Raw genomic sequence first — 26,043 nt, 5'->3', positions numbered from 1 at the left:
AAGGTAGTCCATGGAAATGGAAACCAAAAGTGAGCAGGAATAGGTACACTTAGATAAAACAGACTTCAAGTTAAATAAAGCAAGAGACAATGAAGGCCATTATATAAGATAGATCAATTCAGCAAAAGGATACAACAATTCTAAACATATATGCACTTACCACCAGAGCACCCAGATATATAAACAAAACATTATTAGATTTAAAGAGAAAGACTCCAATACTATCATAGTTAGAGCAGTGGTCCCCAACCTTTTTGGCACCAGGAACAGGTTTCGTGGAAGACAGTTTTTCCACGGACCTTGGGGACAGGCATTAGTTAGATTCTTATAAGGAGCGCACAACCTATATCCCTCGCATGCATAGTTCACAACGGGGTTCATTTGCGCTCCTATGAGAATTTAATGCCGCCGCTGTTCTGACTGGAGGGAGAGCTCAGGCGATAATGCTGGCTCACCTGCTGCTCACCTCCTGCTGTGCAGCCTGGTTCCTAACAGGCCACAGACCAGTGGTTGGGGACTCCTGAGTTAGAGACTTCAACACCCTATTCTCATCCTTAGACAGATCATCCAGACAGAAAATTAATAAAGAAACACTGAATTTAAGCTACACATTAGACCAAATGGATGTAACAGACATTTACAGAATATTTCACTCAGCAGTTGCAGCATACACATTCTTTTCATCAGCACATAGAACATTCTCCAAGATGGACTATATATTAGGGCCCAAATAAGTCTCAAAAAAACTTTAAAACTTTAAATAATATCAAGTATCTCCTGAGACCACAATGAAATAAAATTAGAAACCAATAACAAAAGAAACTCTATAAACTGTAAAAATACATAGAAATTAAACAACACGCTCCTGAATGACCACTGGGTCAAAGAAGAAACTAAAGAGAAAATGAAGAAATTTCTTGAAGCAAATGAAAACCAAAATACAAAGTACAAAACTGATGGGATACAGCAAAAACAGTGTTAAGTGAGAATTTTATAACAATAAGTGACTACATCAAAAACAGAGAAATATTTCAAATAAGCAATCTAATGGTGTACCTCAAGAAACTAGAAAAGCCAAGAACAAACCAAACCCGAAATTAGAAGGCAAGAAGTAACAGATCACAGAATTAAACAAAATAGAGACTAAAACACAATAGAAAAAAATCTACAAAAGAAAGTTGGTTTTTTGAAAAGACAATTGATAAATCACTTGGAAGGATAACCAAGAAACAAAAAGAGAGAAGACCAAAATCAAATCAGAAATGAAAAAAGAGACATCATAACTGATAACTACAGAAACACAAAAGATCAGAGGCACTAACAAACTAAAAAACTTACAGGAAATGGATGAATTCCTGGACATAAGATCATGCAGTAATAAAAAGTCTCCCAGTAAAGAAGAGCCCAGAACCCAATGGCTTTGCTGTTGAATTCTATCAAACTTCCAAAGAACACAAATTCTCATCAAAGTATTCCAAAAAACTGAAGAAGATGGAACTCTCCCTAACTCATTCTATGAGGTCAGCATTACCCTGATACCAAAACCAGACAAGGACACACACAAAAAAGAAAACTGCAGGTCAGTATCCCATATGAACATACATGCAAAAAGGCTCAACAAAATACGAACAAACTGAATCCAACAGCACACTAAAGAAATAATACACCATAATCAAGTGGGATTTATCTCAGAGATCCAAAGATGGTTCAAAATATGCAACTCAGTAAGTACGACATATCACATCAACTAAATGGAGGACAAAAACCATATGATCATCCCAATAGACATAAAATGTTTGGTAAAATTTTGCATCCCTTCAAGATTAAAAACTCTCAACAAACTAGGCATAGAAGAAACAGACCTCAACATTATAAAGGCCATATGTGACCAGCGCATAGCTAATATCACACTGAATGGGGAAAAGCTGAAATCCTTTTCTCTAAGAACTGGAACAAGAAAGGATGTCTACTTTCACTACTCCAGTACAGTATTGGAAGTTCAAGCCAGAGCAATCAGGTAAAAAAAAGAAAGAAAAGGCATCTAAATCAGAAAAGATGAAGTCAAATTGTTCCTCTGTGCTGACGATATAATCTTATATCTAGAAAAAACTTAAGTCTGCACCAAAAAAATATTAGATCTGGATCATTAAATTCAGTAAAGTTGCATGATACAAAATGAACATCAACACAAATTCAGTAGTGTTCTTTTACACCAATAACAAACTAGTTGAGAAAGAAATCAAGAAGGCAATTCCATCTACAACAGAAACAAAAACAAAAAACAAAAGAAAAGAAAAGAAAATACCGAGGAATAAATTAAACCAAAGTTGTAAAAGATCTCTGTAAGGAAAACTACGAAACGCTGTTGAACGAAATGGAAGAACACACAAACAAACATGTCCCATGCCCATGGAGTGGAAGAATTATTATCATTAAAATGACAACATTTTACAGATTCAGTGCAAATCCCCATTCAAAATACCAATGCCATTCTTTGCAGAAATAGAAAAAACATCCTAAAATTTACATGGAACCCCCCCCCCAAAAAAAAAAAGAGGCAGAACAGACAAAACAATCCAGAGCAAAAAGAACAAAGCTGGAAACATCATACTACCTGACTTTAAAACATATTACAAGGCTATTGTAATCAAAACAGCATGGCACTGGTCTAAAAACAGACACAAAGACCAATGGAACAGAATCTAGAATCCAAAAACATTCATACATTTACAGCCAAATAATTTTTGACAAAGGTGTCAAGAACACACACTGGGGAAAGGACACCCTCTTCAATAAATGGTGCTGGGAAAATTCTACACTCCTCTCTCTCACCACATACAAAATCAACTCAAGATGGATTAAAGACATAATAAACCTATGACCTGAAACTATAAAACTACTAGAAGAAAGCAAAGGAGAAATGCTCCAGGACATTGGTTTAGGCAAAGACTTTATGGCTAAGACCTGAAAAGCACAGGCAATGAAAACAAGAATAGACATATAGGACTATACTAAAGTAAAAAACTTTTGTACAGCAAAAGAAACAATCAACAGAGTGAAGAAATCATGAGTTTCATTGGGTAAAATATTTCCAAATTCTTCATCTGACAAGGATGAAGAGGGGGTGGTTAATGAGTACAAACATACAGTTAAACAATAAAAGTTCTAATGCTCAATAGCACATTAGAGCGACTATAGTTAGCAACAATCTACTGGTATATTCAAAATAGCTGAAAGAGAGGCCTTGAAATGTCCCCAACACATAGAAATGATACTCAAGGTGATGGATATCCTCCCTCGCAAATAAAACCAGGAAATTAACATTGGCGCAATACCATTAACTAAAGTGCTTATTCAAATTTTACCAGTGTTTCCATTATGTGGAATCCCCCCAATCCCATCCAGAATCCCATGTTGCATTTTGTTGTTATGTCTTTTTAATCCCCTATAGATTCTAAGAGTTCCTTAGTCTACTTGTCTTTCATGACCTTGACAGCTTTGAAGAGTATTTCTCCCTCAATTTGCGTTTGTGTGGTAGTTTCAAGTGATTGGGCTGGGGTTGTGCCTCTTGGGCAAGAGGACTACAGAAATGATGTGTCCTTGTCAGTACATCCGGAGGTTCATATCAACCTTGATTCACTTAGGTACGGCTGTATCTGCCAGGTTTCTCCACCATTAAGTTACTATCTTTTCTCCTGTAGTTTACAAATGTCTTAAAGGAAATACCTGGAGGTCATGCAAATCCTGCTTCTCCTCCCATTTCTCCTTCAACAGTCATTCACTGATTTTAGTTTCCATCAGTTGTGTCCAGTAAAGTTTACAATAGTAAAAATCAGTCTCTGTGATGGCGTTTTGTGCCTATGGGGATCAACTGGTGGTTGGTAAATCCACAAAACCACCATGACCACATACAGACCTGTCTGTAGTCTCATTTCTTGAGAAGAGAGGAAGAAGAACTGCAACGTATTATCCAGTGTCTGTAGTATAACACAAGGCCATATACACAGAGGGCTTCCTCTACCTTTTCTTCCTGATGCTATGAATACAAGACACACTGGCTCCTCAACTCAATAAATTTTATACCTTGTTCAGCAACAAACATTTATTCATTTGTAAAACCTGACCTTCTATTCTGTGGCCCTTGCCTTCAAAGCATGCTTAGGCTGGCTGTGAATTAATGCAGCATAGAAATCATCATGCAAAACAAGAGGTGCTAGGGTGTGTCAGGTCAGTGGTGGGAGAGCATCTAAACCTTGCAGGAGAGGAGTTCAGAGGGCTGCATAACCCTGGAGGACAGGCAGAAGCCTGTCAGGTGGGCAAGAGAGGAAAGGAAGAGGAACCTATTCTAGTGCATACCCTGGGGCAGGAGAAGGAAACTCAACTCCATGCAGGAGTGGAACAGGATAAAGCCCTTCTAATTTGACACACCTGTGGGTTTCTATACTGCAGCCTGATTATTGCTCTGTCACTCCACAGGGACACCTTCCTATAGAAAGGTTACACTACTTCTCCTATGTAAGAAGAGATCAGCTGGGGAGCTGCAGGGGAACCCAAGCCTCTTACATTAAGCTACCTCAACCTTTATTCATAAATGTGATAAAGATCACTGGACAACTAACAGCATGAAGAAGAAAAAAGAAAAGTAAGAAAAGTAAAATGTACAAACAGAAAGATACAGGTAATTCAAGAAAAAGAACTTAGAAAAAATTTTTAATTAATACCAACAGAGAAATGGGAGGGGAGGTTATGTAAGAAAAAACTATTATGAAAGATAACTACAAGGTGGGCGCAGTGGCTCACGCCTATAATCTCAGCACTTTGGGAGGCTGAGGTGGGAGGACTGCTTGAGCCCAGGAGTTTGAGACCAGTCTGGGTGACATGGTGACACCACATCTCTACAAAAAGAAATCTAAAAAAATTAGCCAGGTGTGATGATGCACACTTGTGATCCCAGCTGTTGAGGAGGCTGAGGTGGGAGGATCACTTGAGCCCAGGAGTTTGAGGCTGCAGCGAGCCATAATCACGCCACTGCACTCCAGCCTGTGACAGTGGAAGACCCTGTCTAAAAACAAAAAACAAAAGAACGAGTTATTGGGGGATTAAAAATATGACAGCTAAAAATAAAATTCAGCAAAAGGACTAATAGAACATACAGAGCTACATAACAACTGCTTGTCATCAGATGAAATCAATGAGTATAGAACAAAAATAAAAAGAAATTGAAATTACAAAAGAAAAAAAAAGGGAAGATAAGTCCAGGGGTTCACCATCCATCAAAACAGAGTTCCAACAAAGGAACTCTGGAACAGAGGAAACAAAGAAATTGTAGAAGACTTTTTAAAAAACCTCTGTTTAATAGCTTCCCATTCATCTTAACTGCACTAATTGGAGACTATAAATACCATGAAGGCAGAGGTGTATCTCCATTTGTTCTCCTCCAGGCACTGTATCTGGGACACAACAGATGCTAAATATTATTTGAATGACTGAACAAATGGATAAATGAGTAAATAAATGTGCAGTTATTTTAATTTTTAAAACTACTTTAAAAAAATGAAGGGTACTCTTGACAACAGTAAATTGGATAATGCATTTTTGTATGTGGGTGCAACACTCTGATTTCCCTTCTAGGAAGAACCTACAACCAGTTTGGTCACAAGAAATAGGATTAGCTAAAAGTCTCTGGATGCCGTGCCTTCAAATCTACTATAATTTTTGAGTTGGGCCACACTCTTCCTGGGCAGCCCCTAGTCAATAGCTGAGCATGGTGGGGTAACAGGACCTGCCTTTTACTCCCCAACAAGGAGTGATGCTCTAGTAATGCCTCTCTAATGCTCATTTTTGACCCTTTGCGTTGGCTGACACTTTGTCAGATCTGCATCATGGTCTGAGGCTCTCCCTGCCTAATCTTCCTTTGTCTCCTCTTTCCTTTGAAGAACTGAAGGCTTTCTCTGCAAAATTATCTTTCACAGACCTAAGTTACTCTCATCCAAGCTCCTAACCACTTGCAGTCCTGTATTGTCTCAGCATCTGCCTTTCAGATGACCCACATGTTTATTACATTATTAAATAAAGGACTATCTGGCAAAGACAAGAGGTTAGAGTTTGAGTAGGGTAGACTATAAAGGGACTAAGAAACCTAGAATTTGGGTAAGAGGCATGAGGCCCTGAAGTTACATAAAGAATTGGGAATGGGACATGAGGAACAGAAGTTATCTACAATTTGAAGGTAGACTAGAGATCGTAGGTTGAACACAATGAAGATGAAGGAGGTATCAAAGAAGCTTTAATTTACAGAAGGAGAGCAATGATGAGGAGGGGAGAAAAATGGTGAACTCCAAATCTCTCTGCACGTGGGTTACAGATACCAATGAGATAGCCATCTGGGTAGAGGCAGATTAACAGCTGGTGAGAAATGCAGCTGGAACTAAGGAGAAAGCCTGGGGACAGAGGTATTTTATTTGGATATAAATGTATACTAATCATCTTTTTCCAAAAAGAATTGAGGTCATTAATGATACAGGATATATATAAATCATGCTAATGAAACAGAATAGGAAAATAAAAGATGAAAGTGGAAGCAGATGTGTTAATAATCAAAATCATATAGCTGAGCATCAAATTTGGTTCTGGGAGTTGAAGTAAAACAAGAGATAAGTGAAACAAAACACACACACACAAAATACCTATCATCAGAAAGGCAGGCATTTGGTAGCTACCGGTTTCAACTTCTGGCATCAAATTCTAAAATTAATTTTTCACATGAACTTTCTAAAGTGGTTGATGAATGACATAATGCAAATGTCTTCACCACCAGCTTTACTACAAAACAAACTCTGTTTTTATATGACTGGCTCTTAAAAAGATGACCTTTAATAAAGTCGAGTGTTTGAACTAGTGTGGTCTTTGATGGTCTATCTTGATTTTAAAATAAAACACATGTAGGAGCAGTTGAAGCCCACGCCCTTTTAAGCAGCTTCCACAAACCTCTGGCTTGAGAGGCTCAGGCACTGTGAAAGCCTTCCAGATCAGGTTGCAGCTGAGCCACGCTGGGACTTCGAGATCACAGTAAAGAAAAGAGAGGACCTCTGCTTTCCAAGGAGCAAACACACAAAACCACAATACCTACTAGCTTCCTTGCTACTGGAAGCCCTGAGGAGAAAAAAGGACAGCAGCAAAACACACTCCTAGCTTAGCTTCTCAGGAAGGCATTTAGTGCCTCAAATCTCCCTGTGAGGGAATACATAGAGAGTTACCTTCAAATTAATTACATAGATTATATATAAACTGTATAAAAATGAAACTACACTGAAAAATACTTTAATAAAAAATGAAAGGCAAAAGCATTAAAACAATTAATTATTATATATGTATAAAACTTTCATCATTCAATTCATTTTGGCAGAAAATAACTGCTAAATTCAACAGCGTAGAACACAACATGGTTCAGGAGAGCAGACTTACTGACCTTGGAGTTTACCATTTATCCAAAATCTAAAACTGTCCACATCAAAAAACTAGATGTAGAATAATTATGCTTAAAGAACACTGAATTGTAAAGCATTCCATGGTACTTTTCTCAAGACTAATATTTACACAGCAGAAGGATTTTTTAAAAAGCAAAAAATCCTGAATAAACAAAATAAGCACACATTTTAGAAATACACTTAGTTAACATATTCCCTGATGTTCTATATGCACTAAAAAATAATCCACTAAAATTTATAACAGCTATTTAATGATGCTTATTTGACAGACTGGAACTTGAAGAATAGCTCTTGATGGCAAAATTGAGAGTATATGAGAGTGCTAAAGCTGTAACTTTAGTACAAATCAAGTTAAGTGTGGTATTCTAAAGAAACTAAGTTAAAGATGGCTGATGACAAGAGGGTGAGAGGTAAAGACAGAAAACAGCAACTGAAACGTACTTTGTCTCCTCAATTTCTGTTCAACCTGATTTGTATGTGTTTTGGAATGGAGGAGGAGGAGGAAGGTGAACAGTAAGAACAATCAAATCTGGTGGCTTACAGTTATCCAAAGAATATTTAGGTGCATAAGCACTAGTTTCCCCTCTTTTAAGGAATGAGAAAATATTCTTAGATGTGCTTCAGACCAGATACTGTGTTTCTCCTGGGCAGCGTGCAGTAGAGACAGGCCCTTCCCTATCACAGCATCTTCAGTAACTTGAGTTTGAGACTAACACTCCAGCTACCACGCAGATAAGCCTATCAACACTGTTGATCAGTGGAGGAACAAATGCCACTGCCAAGAGCCCATGGGCTCCTCTGTCTTCATTAATGCATTCCTCTGTATAGGATTCAAGGAGAACATAGTTCATAGACAATTATACACTCAGTGCAAAATTGAAGAAGTCTTGTGGGGCCACAGAAACCAAGGTAAGCAATGGCTTGGAAAAGGTCTCCTCCTCCAACAAGCTATGCAGGATATAGGCAACATTATAATTATTCTATAACTTAGTATTTTCCACCTATAAATTTCCTTAGTACTCTGATCATGGTGACTATCTAAATAAAAACACAAGGCCGGGCGCAGAGGCTCATGCTTGTAATCCCAGCACTTTGGGAGGCCAAGGCAGGCAGATCACTTAAGGCCAGGAGTTCGAGACCAGCCTGGCCAACATGGTGAAACCCCATCTCTACTAAAAATACAAAAATTAGCTGGGCACAGTGCTGCACACCTGTAATCCCAGCTACCTGGGAGGCTGAGGCATGAGAAAAGCTTGAATCCAGGAGGCAAAGATTGCAGTGAGCCGAGATCATGCCACTGCACTCCAGCCTACGTGACAGAGCGAGACTCTGTCTCAAAAAATAACAATAAAATAAATAAATAAATAAAAACAGAAAACATACATACACTCAAAGGAAGATAAGTAATTCAGGTTAATCTGAATGCAGCCCTACTGCCTAGTCTGTGCCTCCCTAAGGAGGATGTGGCTGTATTACTTGGACTTCTATCACCAGGACAGATTCACCTTGGGGTCCAATGGGCATTAAGTGAGGAACTCTAAATAAAGTACAAAGAAGTAATGCAATGAATATTAGCTACATTATTACCGTCATTTAATCCTGGGTCTCAATATAAACATACACTCACTAGCAAAATGGCAAAGAGAAGTGGGCATGAGAAACGACTGGAAAGAAAAGCATTGATAGCATGTTGCTTATTTTACTAAGTACGAACAATGGGATTCCTCTATTGATCCAGCATCTTTCCAGCAATTGACCTGGCTTATATGTTGGAGTAAAATATCCTCTGAAGTCTAAATTTGTAAAATAATGTTTATAAAAACAATGTAATAATAAAAAGTGATTATAGCTTCATTAGCCAAATATGCAGCTGTATAGCATACTTTAGTAAAGTACTCTCATTCTACTCCCGCCCCTGCCTGAGACTTAGCCACAGTCTAAGTTCCTTAGTCAGGAATGCATTAGGCAGCCAAACAGAAACTACCTGATAAGAGGCTGAATGACAGCCAGGTCAGCAGGGCCACACCTTGGTGCTAGAGGATAAATTACATCTGACACTGATGTACTCCTTCAACAAGAAGACTTGCTTTAAGGTTCTGATTAGGAAAAATGAGTTAGTCTGCTAATTTCAGTGAATCAAAGTTGTCTATTACAAGACAGAGTTGTTTGTTTAGATATGTTTTATACTATATAAAAGTATAAATAACAATTTTTAAAATGTACAGTTTATACTCTACAGAGCTTAATTTCTGCTCAAAATTTTGTTATCCAGAGCCATTACTTGTGGTATAGTATCATATTGTAACAAATTGCCTGTCTGACTTGAAAATTCTAAGTTGTGTGGCCCAAGAAAAGTTCTTACAGTAGGCACTCTATGTAACTGACTTCCATTGGACAACTTCCTGGATTAACCACACTGCTCATCATTCCCCTGCAAACCATGCTGATGAATACCCAGTGGCACCAGCAGTCTAGTGGGTGATCCCTAGTGCCATATATACTTTCTGCTCCCGCCAGCTGGACCTCATGCTGACAAAGAGTGGGCTGTTTATACCATTTGACTTGCTATTTTAATTATGAAATTTAATTATGAAAGCTGATGAAATATGAGTACAAAAAATAAACGTTGTTCCTACTAAAAACTAAGGCTTTACTACAGACTTAATAAAGACAAGTCATTAAAAAGAAAGCTGTTGGATTAAATGTGGGCAGGACAGCTACAAAAAAATGAGAAAAAAGTTATGAAATCTAAGATTTTGTACTCAGATTGTGTTGTTAGTCTCTATGTTTTTATTCTTATGGTTTAGCCTATTAACACAATGAAGAATTTAAAAGAGTAGAATCATTGTCAAAGAAAAGCCTTTAGCCTCACAAGAGTTTGGCAAACATATTCATACATGTTTTAATGACAATAGAACAGCTTAAATGTATACTTTTAAAAAATTCCCTGCTTGAGTTGATATTTTCAATTCACTAGTTCCAATTATGCTGGGTAAGAGGGTATTTTCCATGCTTCAAATTAGTAACTACTGGATTAGTGACTATTAGATTTATGAGGTTACTAGGAACAAACGATTAATCTGGAATCTAAGCATTCACATTTGTATTGCAGACTTTTGAAAGATAAAATACTTTAAGATTCTCCATCTCTTTAACCTAGCAGAGATCAGAGAACAGTGATTAAGAACATGACTGTTCAGATAGCCTGGCTCCAACATTTACTAGCTCCATGAGAGCCTATCACTTAAGCCTCAGTTTTCTCAACTGGAAAATAAGGTTAACAATAGTACCTACCCTCCTGGGCATTAAGAGATTGAAATGAGAAAATGTGGCATAGCAAATGCCTAGTACAGTGCCTGGTACAAAATAAGTACCCAAAATGTTCATTATTATAATAATGTTATTATAGTGCCTAATAGGAAAAAGGTACCCATAACTACATAAATTAGATTATAACTAATATGTTTCACTGTCAGTTTTGGGTGGAGGCCATTTTGCCTTCACCTATTGACAGCTCAGAAACACCTGCAGAAAATTTGCACAGGTACAGTAAAGCAGGGGTTCTCAACTAGGGGTTAGTTTACCTCCTAAGAGACATTTGGCGATGCTTGAAGACATTTTAGGCTGTCACAACTAGAAGGAGAAGGAAAACCTACTGGCATTGATAGTGTGGAAACCAGGGATGCTGCTAAGCATCCTACATCCTACAATGCACAGGACAGCCCCCGTCTCCACCCCACCCAACAAAGAATCATCTCACCCCCAAATGCCAAGTTGGCAAGAATGAGAAACCTTGGACCTTAAAGAACAGTGTAAGAGAGATGTAATTTCTAAAATATAAACTTCAGAAAATTATTCTGAGAAGATAAATGTTTAAAAATGACATCGGGGTATGCAAAACAATATTGATTCCAAGACCCACGCCATAGATATGTAGGAATTTAGTCACGAGACAAGATTGTTTCCGTCAATAAAGCCTTCTGGAACAGGATCTATCATGTAATATTAAGATATGTTTTATTCTAAAGCAATTGTTATAAAGCTATGAGTACTAGATTCGAAACTAAACTTCACTCAGAAGAATAAATTTAAATACAATTCAAAACCCCAAAACAGTGGAAATCAAAACACTGCGGGAGTAGTTTGCAGACTGGGAGCCTCTCGCCACAGGCCTCTTCACTTGGCTGCAGAGATGACTGATCTAGCTAATGGAACACAGAGGTATGTCCTTCGTGGATGGTCATCCCGTTTCCTCATTTGCCTATCTGGATAACTTAAACTCATTCCTAAATTAATGCTGCTCAAAAAGCTTGTAAGAGTTCACTTATACTACTTACTTTTCAGTAAATCATAATGGTCTTTCTTAAAAGTATGAGATAAAACTGTGTATAAAGTATAATCTCAACTATATATATAAATTTTTTTCTTTTTCTTTTTTTACTCTCCCATTCAAAGAAAAGACTAGAAAGGAAGTGGCCCTTATGTCAAAGGTACTTCTCTCGTCAGTGCCTTTTCTACTCAAAGACCTAGATTTGATTCTTGGCACTGAGATCTATTGGCTCTGTGACTTCTGTCAAATAATGTAATTTGTTTTCACAATACTTCCTGTAAATGGACAGGAATATGTTATAATTCCCACCTACTGATGACAACATTGAAGCAGCAAAGACATGGTTCCTGTACTTACTGCGAAAGTGTTAAAAAATGAAAGTAGCATTAAAACTGTTTTTGCAATCCTTAAAAAATAGCTATATATAAATATTTTCAACTTGGTACATTTATCCCTAAAGGTGACACAGCAAATCTACTATATAACAAAGACTATAATTTCAACCGCTAAGTCAAAGGGGCTTTTTATTTGTAAAAGCACTGTTTAATATACAAGACATTTGTATATCTGAAAGGGGAAAGTAACTTAAAAAATGCAAGAAGAAATAAACTGAGCAAATGGCTATCGAGCTATTTTGCCACCAAGAAAGATAATGAAGACATGCAAATCTTATGCCACATTGCTAATAAATATCTTAATATAGAGTACTTTTCTTCAGAAAGTATGGCAAAAGAAAATTTAAGAAATAAAGGATCTCTACTTACCCTTCTGGTAGAAAAATTTTCTATAATAGTATGCACCCAGATCTACGTGTTCCACGATGTATCTTTTCACTCTATCTAGGTGCAACACCAAGTTCTCCTTGGGCACTTCAAGTACTGCCACTCCTGCATTTGTGCAATGGGAACTAAGGGTAGACTCAAAGGAGGCACTTTCACATCCACTAAAGGAGCCAGAATTTGATTTTGAAAGGCTGATTTTCCTCTCCCCTTCTCCACCTATCTCATTCCGAAAATATGGACAGCTCATTACAAGCTCATTGCTTTTATCATCTCCCTGGTCCATGCTGAGGCTTCCTTTGGAATTAAGGTCCTCTGTGCTGCCCATTGGGGAGCTAAAACTGGCTGAATGAGACAGAGGTCCAGAGACCAAGGATGCCACAGCAGCTGCGGAAGCTCCAGTGGTGGTGTTTCTCCTCTTAATAACATTGTGCCTGTTCATAATTGCCTCATTTAAATCAAATAATATACTCTGGACATCATAGTGGGCAAAGCACTTTGGACATGTCCAGGGCCTGACAGAGTCTTCTGATCGGTTATCTTCAAGATCTGATGACTTCCCAAGTTCTTCACCTTTGGCATTGCGCAATTTACGAAAAATAGATGAGTCTCCAGTTTCAGATTTCGAACGTCGCTTGAGTGGTTTTTCCCTTTCCTTAAAAAGCCTGAGGTTCTCTCTCTGTGAGATAGGCCCGTCTATAACATCCAAAGAGAAACCAGAACCCTTGCTACCACCAGTAATGAGAAAGTCACTGAGCTTGGTTGGAGTTGGACCTCTATCAGATTTGTCATCTTTGTAGCCCTTTAACAAATCAAAAAAGCTTTCTCCAGACGTTCCCTGTTTATCAATTGAAGATGTGCTACCATATTCCCTGTGCAGTGATGGTCCAGTTTTGTAAGTAGGTGAGATACATTCATCAAAGCTATCCACATCAAGTTCACTTATGGTGATATCACTGTTGCTTCGCTGCCGTATTCTGCGAAGAGCTTTTCTGGGGGAGCTGGGGTAGGCTTCAGGCATGAGAAATCTGGAGTCCATGTTCTCCGACGGTCTTGTCTTGTTTTTCAGCGTGTTCTGTATGCTTTTCAGCATGGCTGAGTCATTGGAATTGAGGCTAACAGAACTTCCCTGACTCACAGGACTGCTTTTGGAGGACAGGCTATCAAGGCAACTTGAGGTTTCTATTTCCTGGCTTGAACGGCTAGATTCTTTTATGTTTTCCTTTCTTGGGGGCCAATCTGCAATCCTTGCTCTTACCCCCATCTTTGGGACTCCGGGGGTTGAGGTTATATGGTGAGAACCTTCACTTCGGGGGGGCCCTACAGGAGCCATAACTGATGAGCCTAAGCTGCCATTTTGGGACCGGAAGCGCCGCATGTAGAAATCATCAGTGTGGACTTTGGGGGTGCCGTCTGTGCCAACAACGGAGGCCCTGTCAGTGGCAAGGGGCCTTTCTGTCTGTGACCGTTTCAAGCTGGTCATGATGTAAAAGCAAGTAGACTTAAATCCCTGCAGCAAGGACCATCATATCTGTGTTTTAAATGTGCACTTCCCTTTTGGAGAATGGCTTCCAGAAAATACAACAGTTGCATGAGATCTTAATCTTTTTCATTTAAAAGATTAAATGATGCTTTATTTGTAAAGCACTGAAAATTTGAACTCCTAAACGTTATAATCCACAACAGTTTCTTTGCTTCACTTTAACAGAGGGCTTTCTTTTAGAAAAAATTGAACGGAACTGGTATTACTGAGACTCTGTGGTTGCCATAATCCCATGCTTTCTCTAAAACAGAAAAGGATAATTTGAATTAGCAGATAAATACATCTAAAAACAAACATGCAATTGTCAAAACCAGATACATGAAAATAAAAGACTCAATAATGGATTGGGATTCACAGTTCCAAAATCCATATTTTTAGTAAAGCAGGTTTGAAAGAAAGGAAGAAAGTAAAATTCATTTGATAAAATCCATAATTTATATTCTAAAAAAAAAGACCACTAAGACTTCACCTTCATTGAACTGTTTCATAAAATGGGGGGCAGGGGGAGGGGTACATCTTGTTCTGGATATCATGGCTCCTACCCAAAGTACAGACTTTTGCTCCAATGACCTCTAAAAATGTAGAACATCATGAGCTACTGTGATAACCAGAAGTTTGAGATGTAACCAAGTAAATAAGATAATTAGAGCAACACAGTTTTCTGACAAAAGTAAAACTGAAAATGACTTTACTGAATATGCTGCAACAATCACTTTTAACTCCTCTATTCCAAAATCAATACATGTTTTTTGTTTCCTTACAAAGGCTTAACATAGTTGGCAAAACAAATACAGCAGAAAAAAAATAAATAAAAGGGTTTTCCCGGAGCCATTATATCCATTAGCACTCTTCTGTATTTTCCTCTACTTTATTACTTACCGAGACGAGGATATTGCAGAATGAATCCAGCATTCACCACCACCTCTTCACAAGCTCTCCTTAGTTTCTTGTACTCTTAAAAGCTAGAAGTATCTCACTAATGAACAAAATGCCTGCATTTCCTTATGCAGTACAACCTACTCCACCCCATCAGTGCTAATTTATGAAGACGGTAGAAACAAAACACAGCTCTGGGTGGCCCTCTCCATATCCCCAACAGATTACAGAGAACTGTTAGCATCCTTCCAGGTGACGGGCATGGAAATGAACTTCCTCATGAGCACGTCAGGCAGGAGGCAGGAGACACAGATTCTGAGTACAAAATTCTGCATGGTTGCGTACATTCTGAAAAGAAAGGCAGAGGCTTCTTTTCCAAGACTCCACAAATTACACAAGAGGTGGCCTTTAAATTCTTGCCAAATACATGTTTGGAAAGATGCTGCTGAACCAGCACTGAGCTGACAGGGCGGCATTGTCTACAAATCATGGCTCTGACACCCGAGGACGACCCGCACTTGCTGCACTCTCCACTCAATGGTAACAAGCACTTACTTCCACGATAATTAAGCATCTCCCTAGTCGGCTTCCTGCCTCCAAGGCAGGCGCTTTCATTTCTCTTGCAGCACACAGCATCATTTTAGAAGACTCACTGCTATTTAAAGGCTGGAACACGTAGGGGTGTTTCAAAAAAAAAAAAAAAAGCATGCTGCCTGCAGAATGCAGGGCCAGGCAAGCTCTGGCTGGGCTCGTGCTGGCTGGGTCTGTGGAGCCATTCAGATAAATGCCAATTGTTTTCACTAGCACTCCTCTTCACCGTCTTTTGTAAAAGGGATAATAGTTTTGCACTGCTACCTAATTAAACCTGGCTTTTGAGCTTTCTAGATACTTCTACTGTCAGACTGCTATTATTCCCTTTACATTCCAGAACTTTACATGTTCCTCTTTCAATGATAACCCTTCAAGTGACAAAACATGCTAACTGTTGCTTCCGAGGATATCAAAGGACAGCATGTATGGCCACGGCAAAGGTTTAAGAAGTGATTCTCATAAAATGGAAGGAAAATGAATCAACTGAACCAAAATGCAAACACCTGTTCATCTCCCAAAAAGCTGATTATTTTAATGAATACTCTATATGGCATAAATAATAATTCTAAGTAGATTCTTATAAAAAGTAGATGCTTTCAACATTTCTCACAACCTCACAGAAATCCAAATAAATCATCTTTCATTCCCAAAACATTCATTCTCTAAAAGGACAACACACCAATCCCACCACGATAAAAACTCTTGCCACATTTCATTTGCCTCAGAAAATACTTTACTGCAGAACTGTCTTTCTTAGTAGATGTGAAGTAATTTCCATTATAGGAGGAAACTAAAAGCTGGCAGTAAAATACAAGAAATAAAACTGACTTGGAAATGCTCAGTCTCCACCATCAGTATTTCTCTTCCAAACCATCTCATATACTTCCAATATTTTAATGAGTTTATAAAATCTTATTTTAAATATAAAATTTCTTACCAATTCAAAAGAAATTTCAAGACTCCCATTACATTATATAACAACGACTCAATGTTTTCTCTTCATTTCAAAATATAGACGAGCACATGGGAGAGAAAGAAGCCACATTTTAATGGCCTGTAAAAACTGATAAGGTTCAAGATGGGCAATTATGTTAAATAACAGGTTTTTTTTCAGTCTTAAGGACCTTCCTTTCTTTGTATTTTTTTCTCCCTCTCATTTTCCATCTCCCTCCCTCTTTCCCTTTTCTCATTCTTATTTATGGCATCAAACCCCTTTGGGGTACAATATAAACTTTGGGCACTGACTAGTATATATGGAAATATACATGCTTTGCACTTATTAAACTACCAGTCAAAAATAATGCTGTCCATTGATGTGTATCACATGATGACAGATAAATAATGCCTTAACATCTATTCCTCAGGGTAGGCTGAAACAGCAAACCTATGTTGACAATGATTAGCAACTCTCTTAAATATCAGCAAACCTAAGTACCAATATGGTAAAAAGCAATAGAATTAAACAGAAGAGCAATACGAATTCACAGCTTGTCACCTCCATCTGTTGAAAGAGCAGGCTATATAAAAATTTTTCTTATTACATGTTTAATTTTACAGCTCTAGATACTATTTAAGTCTATGGTAGATCCATGTAGCTAGAACACTAATTCTATCTAGAGGGCCCATAGTTTAGTTTAATGAGTTCAATTCAACTAGTTGAAAGTATTTTCATCAACTCAACATCTCTCACAACCTAACCCACCATTCTTCCAGAAGAAATGCTTCCTCCTGTCTTCTAAACCACCCCCTATGTTTCTGTAGTGTCTTATGAGCATGGACCATACATCCAACAGTCCCTCCTTCAAGGAAAGCTCCAGGTGTAGCGGGGAGACACAGAGAAGCAAGAAGATGACGGGGGATGCATGGGTCATGCCTCCTTCCTATATACTTTCCATTTTGATTGTAAGCTCTTTAATAACAGGAACTATCTCCTGGTGGGACTAGTTGTAACACAGTAGGTCAGTCATTTAGAACATCAAGTCCCTGAGAATGCTGAAAATGGAACCTCTCATGGGACCTCTTGATTGCTAAAAAGCCCTTGTCATTCTGGCTCTGTGAAGCATCTGCACTCCCGAACCCATCCTCCACCCTGAACCTCTCTTTTCTGGACCTCTGTGATAACCATGTGCTTCTTCATTTTCTGTTGCCTCTTTTTGCCCACTACTCAGTCTTCAGTCTTCAGTTCAGTTCAGTCTTCAGTTCAGTTCCACTGAAAAGCTAGTGATTGCAGGGTGGTGTCTATGGTTTATTTCTCTTACCATTTTTCATATTTCTGGAAGGGGGTATAAAGGGCATTTCTATCAGGATGCATGTGAGCACTAAGTGTATTAGGATGAGAAGAAGCATGGGTCCACTGGAGTAATAATATCACTGTGGAAAGCAGAGTGTTGATTGGGTTGGATCACATTTGTCTGTGCAGCTGAACAAAGGCAGAATAATTAAGTTACCTGCTGGAAATCTGCATGGCAACCAGTACTCTGTTTGGTGATACTGTAGGTGCCTGCAGCTTTAAATATCATCTCTATGCTGTTACCTCCAAATCTCAGGTTATGATCTTCTCCACTAAACTACAGATAAAATAGAGGTAGATGCTCATTTGATATCTTCTTTATTTGCCTATCTTATAATGAATTAATCAATAAGCAGAATAATGAAAAAAATTTTTTTTTCAAGAAATGATTAAGTGGTAAGGAAGGGAGCACAGTAATTCAAGGAATAGAATGAAAGACACAACGTCGTGACAAGGGCATAAAGAGTGACTTAAAGGTTACACAAGAAGATGTGGGAAGGGGGTGGGGCTGGCGGAACACTACAGTTCCTGTTGTGAAAGAATTACAGTGCAATATGGTAGCGTCACCAGAAAGATGTAGCATTCCTCATCAAATACTTTCACATTCCAAAATGAGATCTTCTGAGATTCTTTAATTGGTATAGCCTAAAATACAACACCAGTTCTCAATGTTTCAGGGCAACAGAAGGAACTGTGCTGATGAATAACTATTCAAATGCCCCAATAATCCAGAGATATACACTACAGAAGTATTTACGAAAATGTCCAGGCCCAGCACAGTGGTTTGTGCCTGTAATCCCAGCATTTTAGAAGGCCAAGACAGGCGGATGGCTTGAGCCCAGGAATTTGAGACCAGCCTAGGTAACATGGTAATAATACCCAGGCTCTTAAAAAAAAAAAAAATAGAAATAGTTTTGAAGTTGTGCACACAGGCTTAGAATGCCTATAAATATTCTTACTTCAGAAGGTAATAGAACACTATTTAAAAACAGAAATATAACTTCACCGTACTTGAATATTAGATGAGCTAAGATAATCAAATAAAGCAAACTATTTTCTTTACATCCCTTCTTGGCTTTCCTGAATTCCACTCACATTACATAAAAGTCGCATCTCAGACAGAAGGGATGGCTCACTCTTTCAAGTTAGCCTGAAACACATCTTAATGCAAGCCATGGATAATTTAAGATTTATGAATTAGCATGCAACTTTTTAGAAAGGAATTTCTACCTCCTTTCATTTCCGTATTCTCCCTTCAACAAAAAGCAGGAAGAGTTGAGAAAAACAGTTGATAAATCTAGTTCCTGCTCTCCCAATGTTCACTCTCTGAAGGGGACGACACTGATGGAAACAAAGTGGAGTCAACAAACCTTGTGGCAAAATTAACAAAGTGAATACAAAAGTTATAGATACAAAACATGTAACATGATAAAGCCTTATTTAAATTTAGAGATAAGAAAACAACTTAAAATGTGCCTGTTTGGACAGAGGAAGGATCAAAAGGGAAAATCACATTTTCTTCCCACTCACCCTCCTAACGAAAAAAGTTCAGAAGGTTATGCTTCAAAGGTTTTCTTAAGCTTGAATATAGTTTGTATAGCTGAAGGTAAAGGAAAGAACACAAAAGTTTGGCAGAAAGCTTGAGGGCAGAAGAAGAATGACAGAATAAAGAATGCTGGAGCAAGTTACATGGTGGAATAATAATAGTTATTATTATATTATATATTAATTATAATATATTCAATTTTATTTAATATTAATTATATTAACATATTAATAAATAATACTATAAACATAATATATAATACAAATATAATATTAAATATAATAATATAATTATTATTATTATTATTATTATTATTTGAGATAGGGTCTTGCTCTATCACCCAGGCTGGTGTTCAGTTGTATGATAATGGTTCACTGTAGCCTTGAACCCCCAGGTTCAAGTGATCCTCCCACCTTGGCCTCTTGGGTAGCTAGGACTACAAGCGTGCCTCACCATGCTTGGTTAATTTTTTTTTTTTTTGAGACAGAGTCTCGCTCTGTCACCCAGGCTGGAGTGCAGTGGCGATCTCAGCTCACTGCAAGCTCCACCTCTCGGGTTCACGCCATTCTCCTGCCTCAGCCTCCCGAGTAGCTGGGACTACAGGTGCCCACTTCCACGCCCGGCTAATTTTTTTATATTTTTAGTAGAGACGGGGTTTCACTATGGTCTCAATCTCCTGACCTCGTGATCCGCCTGCCTCGGCCTCCCAAAGTGCTGGGATTACAGGCGTGAGCCACCGCGCCTGGCCTGCTTGGTTAATTTTTAAATTTTTTTGTAGAAATAGGGTATTGCTATGTTGCCCAGGTTGATCTTTAACTCCTGGGTTCAAGGGATCCTACCAAAGTGCTGAGATTACAGGAGTAAGCCAGTACACCCAACCCATGGTGGAATAATTGGTAAGTAGTAAATTGATTCAATAGCTGGCAAAATGAAGTACAGAAGTACATGTCAATGTTTATCTCTTATATTTAAATATGACTAATCTCATGCAATAAGCACATAATAAAATACCAAAGACCTAAGCTGGAAGAGCTTAAAGTAGGAAGGGCAGAAGGACTAAAAGGTAGTAAGTAGAAAGGTAAAAGTGAAACAGAATTATTAGCGGAAAATAGTGCTTGAGGTTTGATAAATTATAATAATACTTTAAAGGAAAACAACCCAAAAGTTCACTAACTCATTGCAGGCATTGAGAGTTTCCATGCCTGCCATCAGGATATCAAGAGACCAGATGAGACCGAAGAAGTAAATGAGTGTTTTTATCATAATAATTGTATGATAAAATACAACTACTATACATTTAAAATACATTAAAAAAACTAATTCACCCAATACTGTAAATTGAACAACTGATTATCAAATCAAATCTGGTATTAAATAACTTATTACCAAATATATCTGGGGAAAGACAAGTGTGAGAAACAGATGCCCTGGGACAACCAGTAAATAACCAGCACATGAAGTAAGTGCTTGTCCATTTTCCCAAACTGTGCTCAAATTCAAGTAACCCACAAAAAAGCATTCTGTAAACATCTCGATATATGTTGGTCTATTAAAGCCTCCAAGAAACCTGCAGTCACAGTGGCTCGCGCCTGCAATCCCAATACTTTGGGAGGCTGAGGTGGGAGGGTTTCTTAAGCCCAGGAGTTTGAGACCAGCCTGAGTAACATAGTGAGTTCCCATTATTTTTATTAAAAAACAGAAAACACCACCACCACCACCACCAATTTTGTTAAACTAAGAAATTTCTTAACTGATTTGACCATGGACTCACTTTAAAAAAAAAAAAAAAAAAAATCAATCAAACATTTTATACTATCCATCCTATTGAACATAAATGGGGACAAGCAGGTCCATATTTCAGAAGAATACAGGATAAAAAAGAAACTGAATATACATTACAAATTTGGATATGTGATAGATAGATAGATAGATAGACAGATAGATAGATAGGCAGGCAGGCAGATTAAAAGGGCAAAGTAAGTTCACCAAATAATTGACAATGTTTGTCTTTTGATTATGAACAATTTGTTTTTTTTTTTGTATTTGTCTATATTTTTTATTTTCTGAAATGAACATGTGTCACTTTCATAATCAGAAACAAAACTTATGAGAAAACAACCCATCTTTCTGTTGCTAAAAATATAAAATACGATCTGGGAACGCGGTATGATGACCACACGTTTAAATACTAATTCTAAGATACTATACTTTGTTAAACCTCCAACCATTCAAATCACCAAAAAAGTAACAATCCAACAGATGTCAGGTCTGTCCTGTAAGATGTTCTTGTGCTAAATCCCCTAATTAAAATGAAAGTACTAAAGATTATAAGATTAGCAGTATTTATAGGATTTGAATAATTATTTCACATAGATGATTAACACAATTGCTTATATTTCCTCATTTACAGATGCTTTCCCTATATTTAATACTGACATAAAAGTACCCTTGTGCCCAGAAGCCTTCACCTTGTCCCGTCCCAAGACTGCAGTGACCTAGGAACATCAGATGAAGGTACCCAAACAGAGCACAGGTTGCCATCATTAGTTCCCCTTTCTTGGGAAACATCTACCTTCCTATGTATATTCTGTCCTTTTCACAGTCCTTCTTCTGCAGGATTGAAGCTAAATTTGAAGAATGTCTCTATGTGGACTCACACCAACACCCTGGAGAGCTTCACTAAAGTGCTACATGGTATCAATGGCTCAAGGAATTGCATACTGGGGAAGAAGAATCTGGTAGTACTGATTTTCTTCTTTGAGGGCAGAAGGGAAAGCTATGAAGTCAGATTTACATTAGATAAGCCATGAAAATTGCCTTTGATCCACATATAATGAACTCTGTAAAAAATGCAGCAGAGAATCTGCATCTCTAAGACAGATTTTCAGGCTGCTAACATTGGCGATTTGAGACAGTCACTGTCAGTGACACAGGGGAATCATCTCTACCCTTAAGTCTCTATTATCTAACTGGAAAAAGAAGACAAGTGTGTAGGAAACGGGCGGGGGCTCAGTAGGAAGGAGCACCACAAATGGCTTTATTAAGGATATCGCAGTTTTCTTATTTGAATATTTATGTTCCAAAAAGAATTTAAGAAACTGCACTTGAAAAAACACGTTTAAATTTAGCTCAGGAAAAAAGCAGAAAGGAGCATAAGAACAATAGACGAACATAATATCCAAACTATTATTAATCATGATTGATATCAATAGTAAGCGCATTTCCCTTAGCAGATTTTGAAATACCACCCAAGAACCTAGAACGTAAAAGAAAAAAATTGAAATCACTCCCCATTGCCTTAGCATGTCCTTAAATACAGACTGCAGACGATTCCTGTGTCTTTCTGACTGTACCGTTATCTCTGAGCATAACCTCTCTCCCTCAAGGGATCTAAGACAGCAGGACTCTCACCCATTTCATTTGCTCACACATGCTCATTCCTTTCCTTCAGTCCTCACCAGCACCCCAGGAGTACAGCTGACCCTTGAACAACACAGGTTTGAACAGGGAGGGCCACTTATCTGTAGATTTTTTTTCAGCAAATACACTAAAAAATATTTTGGAGAATTGTGACAAATTGAAAAAACTACATAGCCTAGAAATATATAGAAAAAATCAATAAAAAGTTAGGAATGTCATGAATGCATAAAATACATGCAGATATTAGTCTATTTTATCATTTACTACCATTGAAGATACATAGGCACTAAAATGTATCACAACTTATGCACAGAAAGATCATAAATGGTGCAGTCTACAGCTAAGAAAAATGTAAACAAATGTAAAGATGTAATATTCAATCATAGCTGCATACAATTAATTGTAATACATATTGTACTCCTAAAATAATTTCATAGCCATATCCTGCTGCTATTGTGGTGAGCTCAAGTATTACAATTCTCGGATTAAAAACTAATCCTCTCCAGACAAACTCCATGTCAGAGTAAAAAGTGACCTCTCATGGTTCTGGTGTATTTTTCATGCTTAGTAAAATACGTTAACCCCAAATAACACCATGGGACCCATATGAGGTGCCACTAGTGATGCTAAAAGTGCTCCCAAGAAGCAAAGTCAGGATTTTATAAGAAAGAGTTCGATAGTTTGATCTGTACCATGGATTGAAGTCTGCAGCTGCACTTGCCTGCCACGTCAGACAGATGAAGTAAATTTACGGTACTGACGAATACAGTAAAGTACTGCAAATGTATCTTCCTGATGATTTTCTTAATAACATTTTCTCTTTGTTAGCTTACTTACTGTAAGAACACACTATATAATACATATAACATACAAACTATGTGTTCATTCGCTGTTCATATTATCAGTAAGGCTCCTGGTCAACACTAGGCTCTTAGTCCAGTCCTGGGGGAATCAAAAGTTATACTCAAATATTCAACTGCATGCCGGGTGGGAGTTTTGGTGCCACAACCTCTGCATTATTCAAGGGTTAACTGTATCTCCATTTTATGAATGAAGAAAGAGCATAGAGAGGTAAAGGAATGGTCAGGCCAGGTTCAGTGGCTCACAACTGTAATCCCAGCACTTTGGGAGGCCGAGGAGGGAGGATCATTTCAGCTCAGGAGTTTGAGACCAGCATGGACAACAAAGCAAGACCTTGTCTCTACTAAAAAATAAAAAATAAAAAAAAAGTCCGGGAGCGGTGGCTCACGCCTGTAATCCCAGCACTTTGGGAGGCCAAGGTGGGCAGATCATGAGGTCAGGAGTTCAAGACCAGCCTGCCCCACATGGTGAAACCCCGCCTCTACTAAAAATACAAAAATTAGCCAGGCATGGTAGGGTGTGCCTGTAATCCGAGCTACTTGGGAGGCTGAGGCAGGAGAACTGCTTGAATCCGGGAGGCAGAGGCTGCAGTGAGGCAAGATCACACCACTGCACTCCAGCCTGGGTGCCAGAGCAAGACTCTGTCTTGGAGAAATAAAAAATAAAAAAAATTAGCCAGGCGTGGTGGTGTGGTCCCAGCTATTCAGGAGGGCTGCTTGAGCTCGGGGGTTTGAGGCTGGAATCAGCTGCCATCGGACCACTGCACTCCAGCCTGGGTGACAGAGCAAGACCGTTTCAAAAAAAAAATAAAAGTGCTCACTATATAGCGGGCTCTCTCTCAATACTGGGCTAGTGGTTACAAAATTTATGGCAGAAAAACTGCTTTGAAAATATAAAAGAAAAAAAGTTTCCCTTACAGCCTGTGTTCCACCTCTCCAATCCAACCCAGGCATGAATTTCTACATCCCGTGGAAATGGATACAGTGAGAGAAAAAATATTAATAATTAACTTTAACTTTTTAAAAATGCTATGGTATTCATGTCACTTTGAGAACTCCTTCAGTGGCTCCTCAACTGCCATGTCATTATTTTTTTTTCTTTTTTTTTTTTTTGAGACAGAGTCTCGCTCTGTTACCTAAGCTGGAGTACAATGCTGCGATCTCGGCTCACTGCAACCTTTGCCTCCTGGGTTCAAGCGATTCTTCTGCCTCAGCCACCCGAATAGCTGAGGCTACAGGCACCCGCTACCACACCTGGCTAATTTTTATATTTTTAGTAGAGACGGGGTTTCCCCATGTTGGCCAGGCTGGTCTCGATCTCATGACCTCGTGATCCACCTGCCTCAGCCTCCCAAAGTTTGGGATTACAGGCATGAACCACCGCACCTGGCCCATGCCATTATTTTCTGATTTAGGCCTGTAATTCAAGAGTAACTGGCACCTGCTCACAAACTGCTTCCTTCTTATATTAACAGAAGGAAACAGGCTTGCCCTAGATAAACTACCATGCCCTCTTCATAAAGCTCTACCAGGTGACTGAGCCCACATTAAGAATTTAATATTGAAAATTTAAAACTGTAAATTATAAAGAATACCTTGTCTGAGCCCATCATGTTCCACCTGTGGTAGCCAGAAACTGTAAGTCCACCTAAGGTTAAATAGCAAGGGCCAAGCCCACATTTACATCCAGAGTCCCTCATTCCCCCAAGTGCTGCCCTGCCTGTTGTACCATGCTGACCTTTCAGAGCATGCTTGTTCAATAATCTGTTTCCATCCGTTGTAACCAGTTATGTATGCATCAGGCACTGCTCATTATCTCACCAACTCCCTAAAGCAATCTTTAAAGAGCTATTATCTACTGCAGTTTGTACACGAAGACCCAGCAGCTCAGAAGAGACTGGGTCACTGCTCAAGAGTCTGATCCCTAAAGCCATGTTCCTTATACCAGGACACCCTCCTTTCTAAAAATGCTTCCCTTTCTGCTACTTACTGAAATTTCAGGATTCAGTCTACCTTGTGGTTCGGCCTTCTCTCTCCAGTGAGACTTTCAGGCTCTTCTTGAGGAAATGATCTGTTCAATCCTTATCCTGAAAGCACCTAAGCTTAGTACCCTTGAAATGTAATCACTAGAAATAAGAGTTATATGCTTTCAGCTAAAATAGAATAGCAATTAACTGATAAATTATCAGAACTTCTATTGTAATCTAAAATGTAAGCATGGCTATTTCACACATATCTGTGTTGAAGGAGAAATGCCAAAAATAAGTCCACATTAGCAAAATTTAATACAGGTTTCAGCTTCATCCTCTCTTAAAAAGCCT

The 26,043-nt window shown here is 38.4% G+C and overlaps 1 protein-coding gene across 14 annotated transcripts in view; it reads right to left on the bottom strand.

Annotated features, from left to right (window-relative positions):
• The window catches only part of SIPA1L1 (signal induced proliferation associated 1 like 1), a 420,357-nt gene that overhangs the window by 140,218 nt on the left and 254,096 nt on the right, over positions 1-26,043 (bottom strand). For 9 of the 14 annotated variants that reach the window (XM_017882761.1, XM_017882759.1, XM_017882760.1 and 6 more), the window contains one exon: positions 12,582-14,380. The exons of 3 other annotated variants lie outside the window; for them this stretch is intronic. In XM_017882761.1, the coding sequence (XP_017738250.1) occupies positions 12,582-14,079 (1,498 nt within the window). In that variant the 5' untranslated portion in view covers positions 14,080-14,380. Of the gene's footprint in view, positions 1-12,581; positions 14,381-15,018; positions 15,667-26,043 lie in introns of those variants that run through there. 2 more of the 14 variants (XM_017882770.1, XM_017882765.1) reach the window with 2 other exon arrangements.

This window comes from Rhinopithecus bieti, unplaced genomic scaffold (assembly GCF_001698545.2).
Source record: "Rhinopithecus bieti isolate Rb0 unplaced genomic scaffold, ASM169854v2 scaffold_13259, whole genome shotgun sequence".
In the NCBI taxonomy this organism is placed as follows: Eukaryota; Metazoa; Chordata; class Mammalia; order Primates; family Cercopithecidae; genus Rhinopithecus; species Rhinopithecus bieti.
Note: the sequence above shows the minus strand (reverse complement) of the source record. Positions and strands in the feature narration are given on the sequence as shown.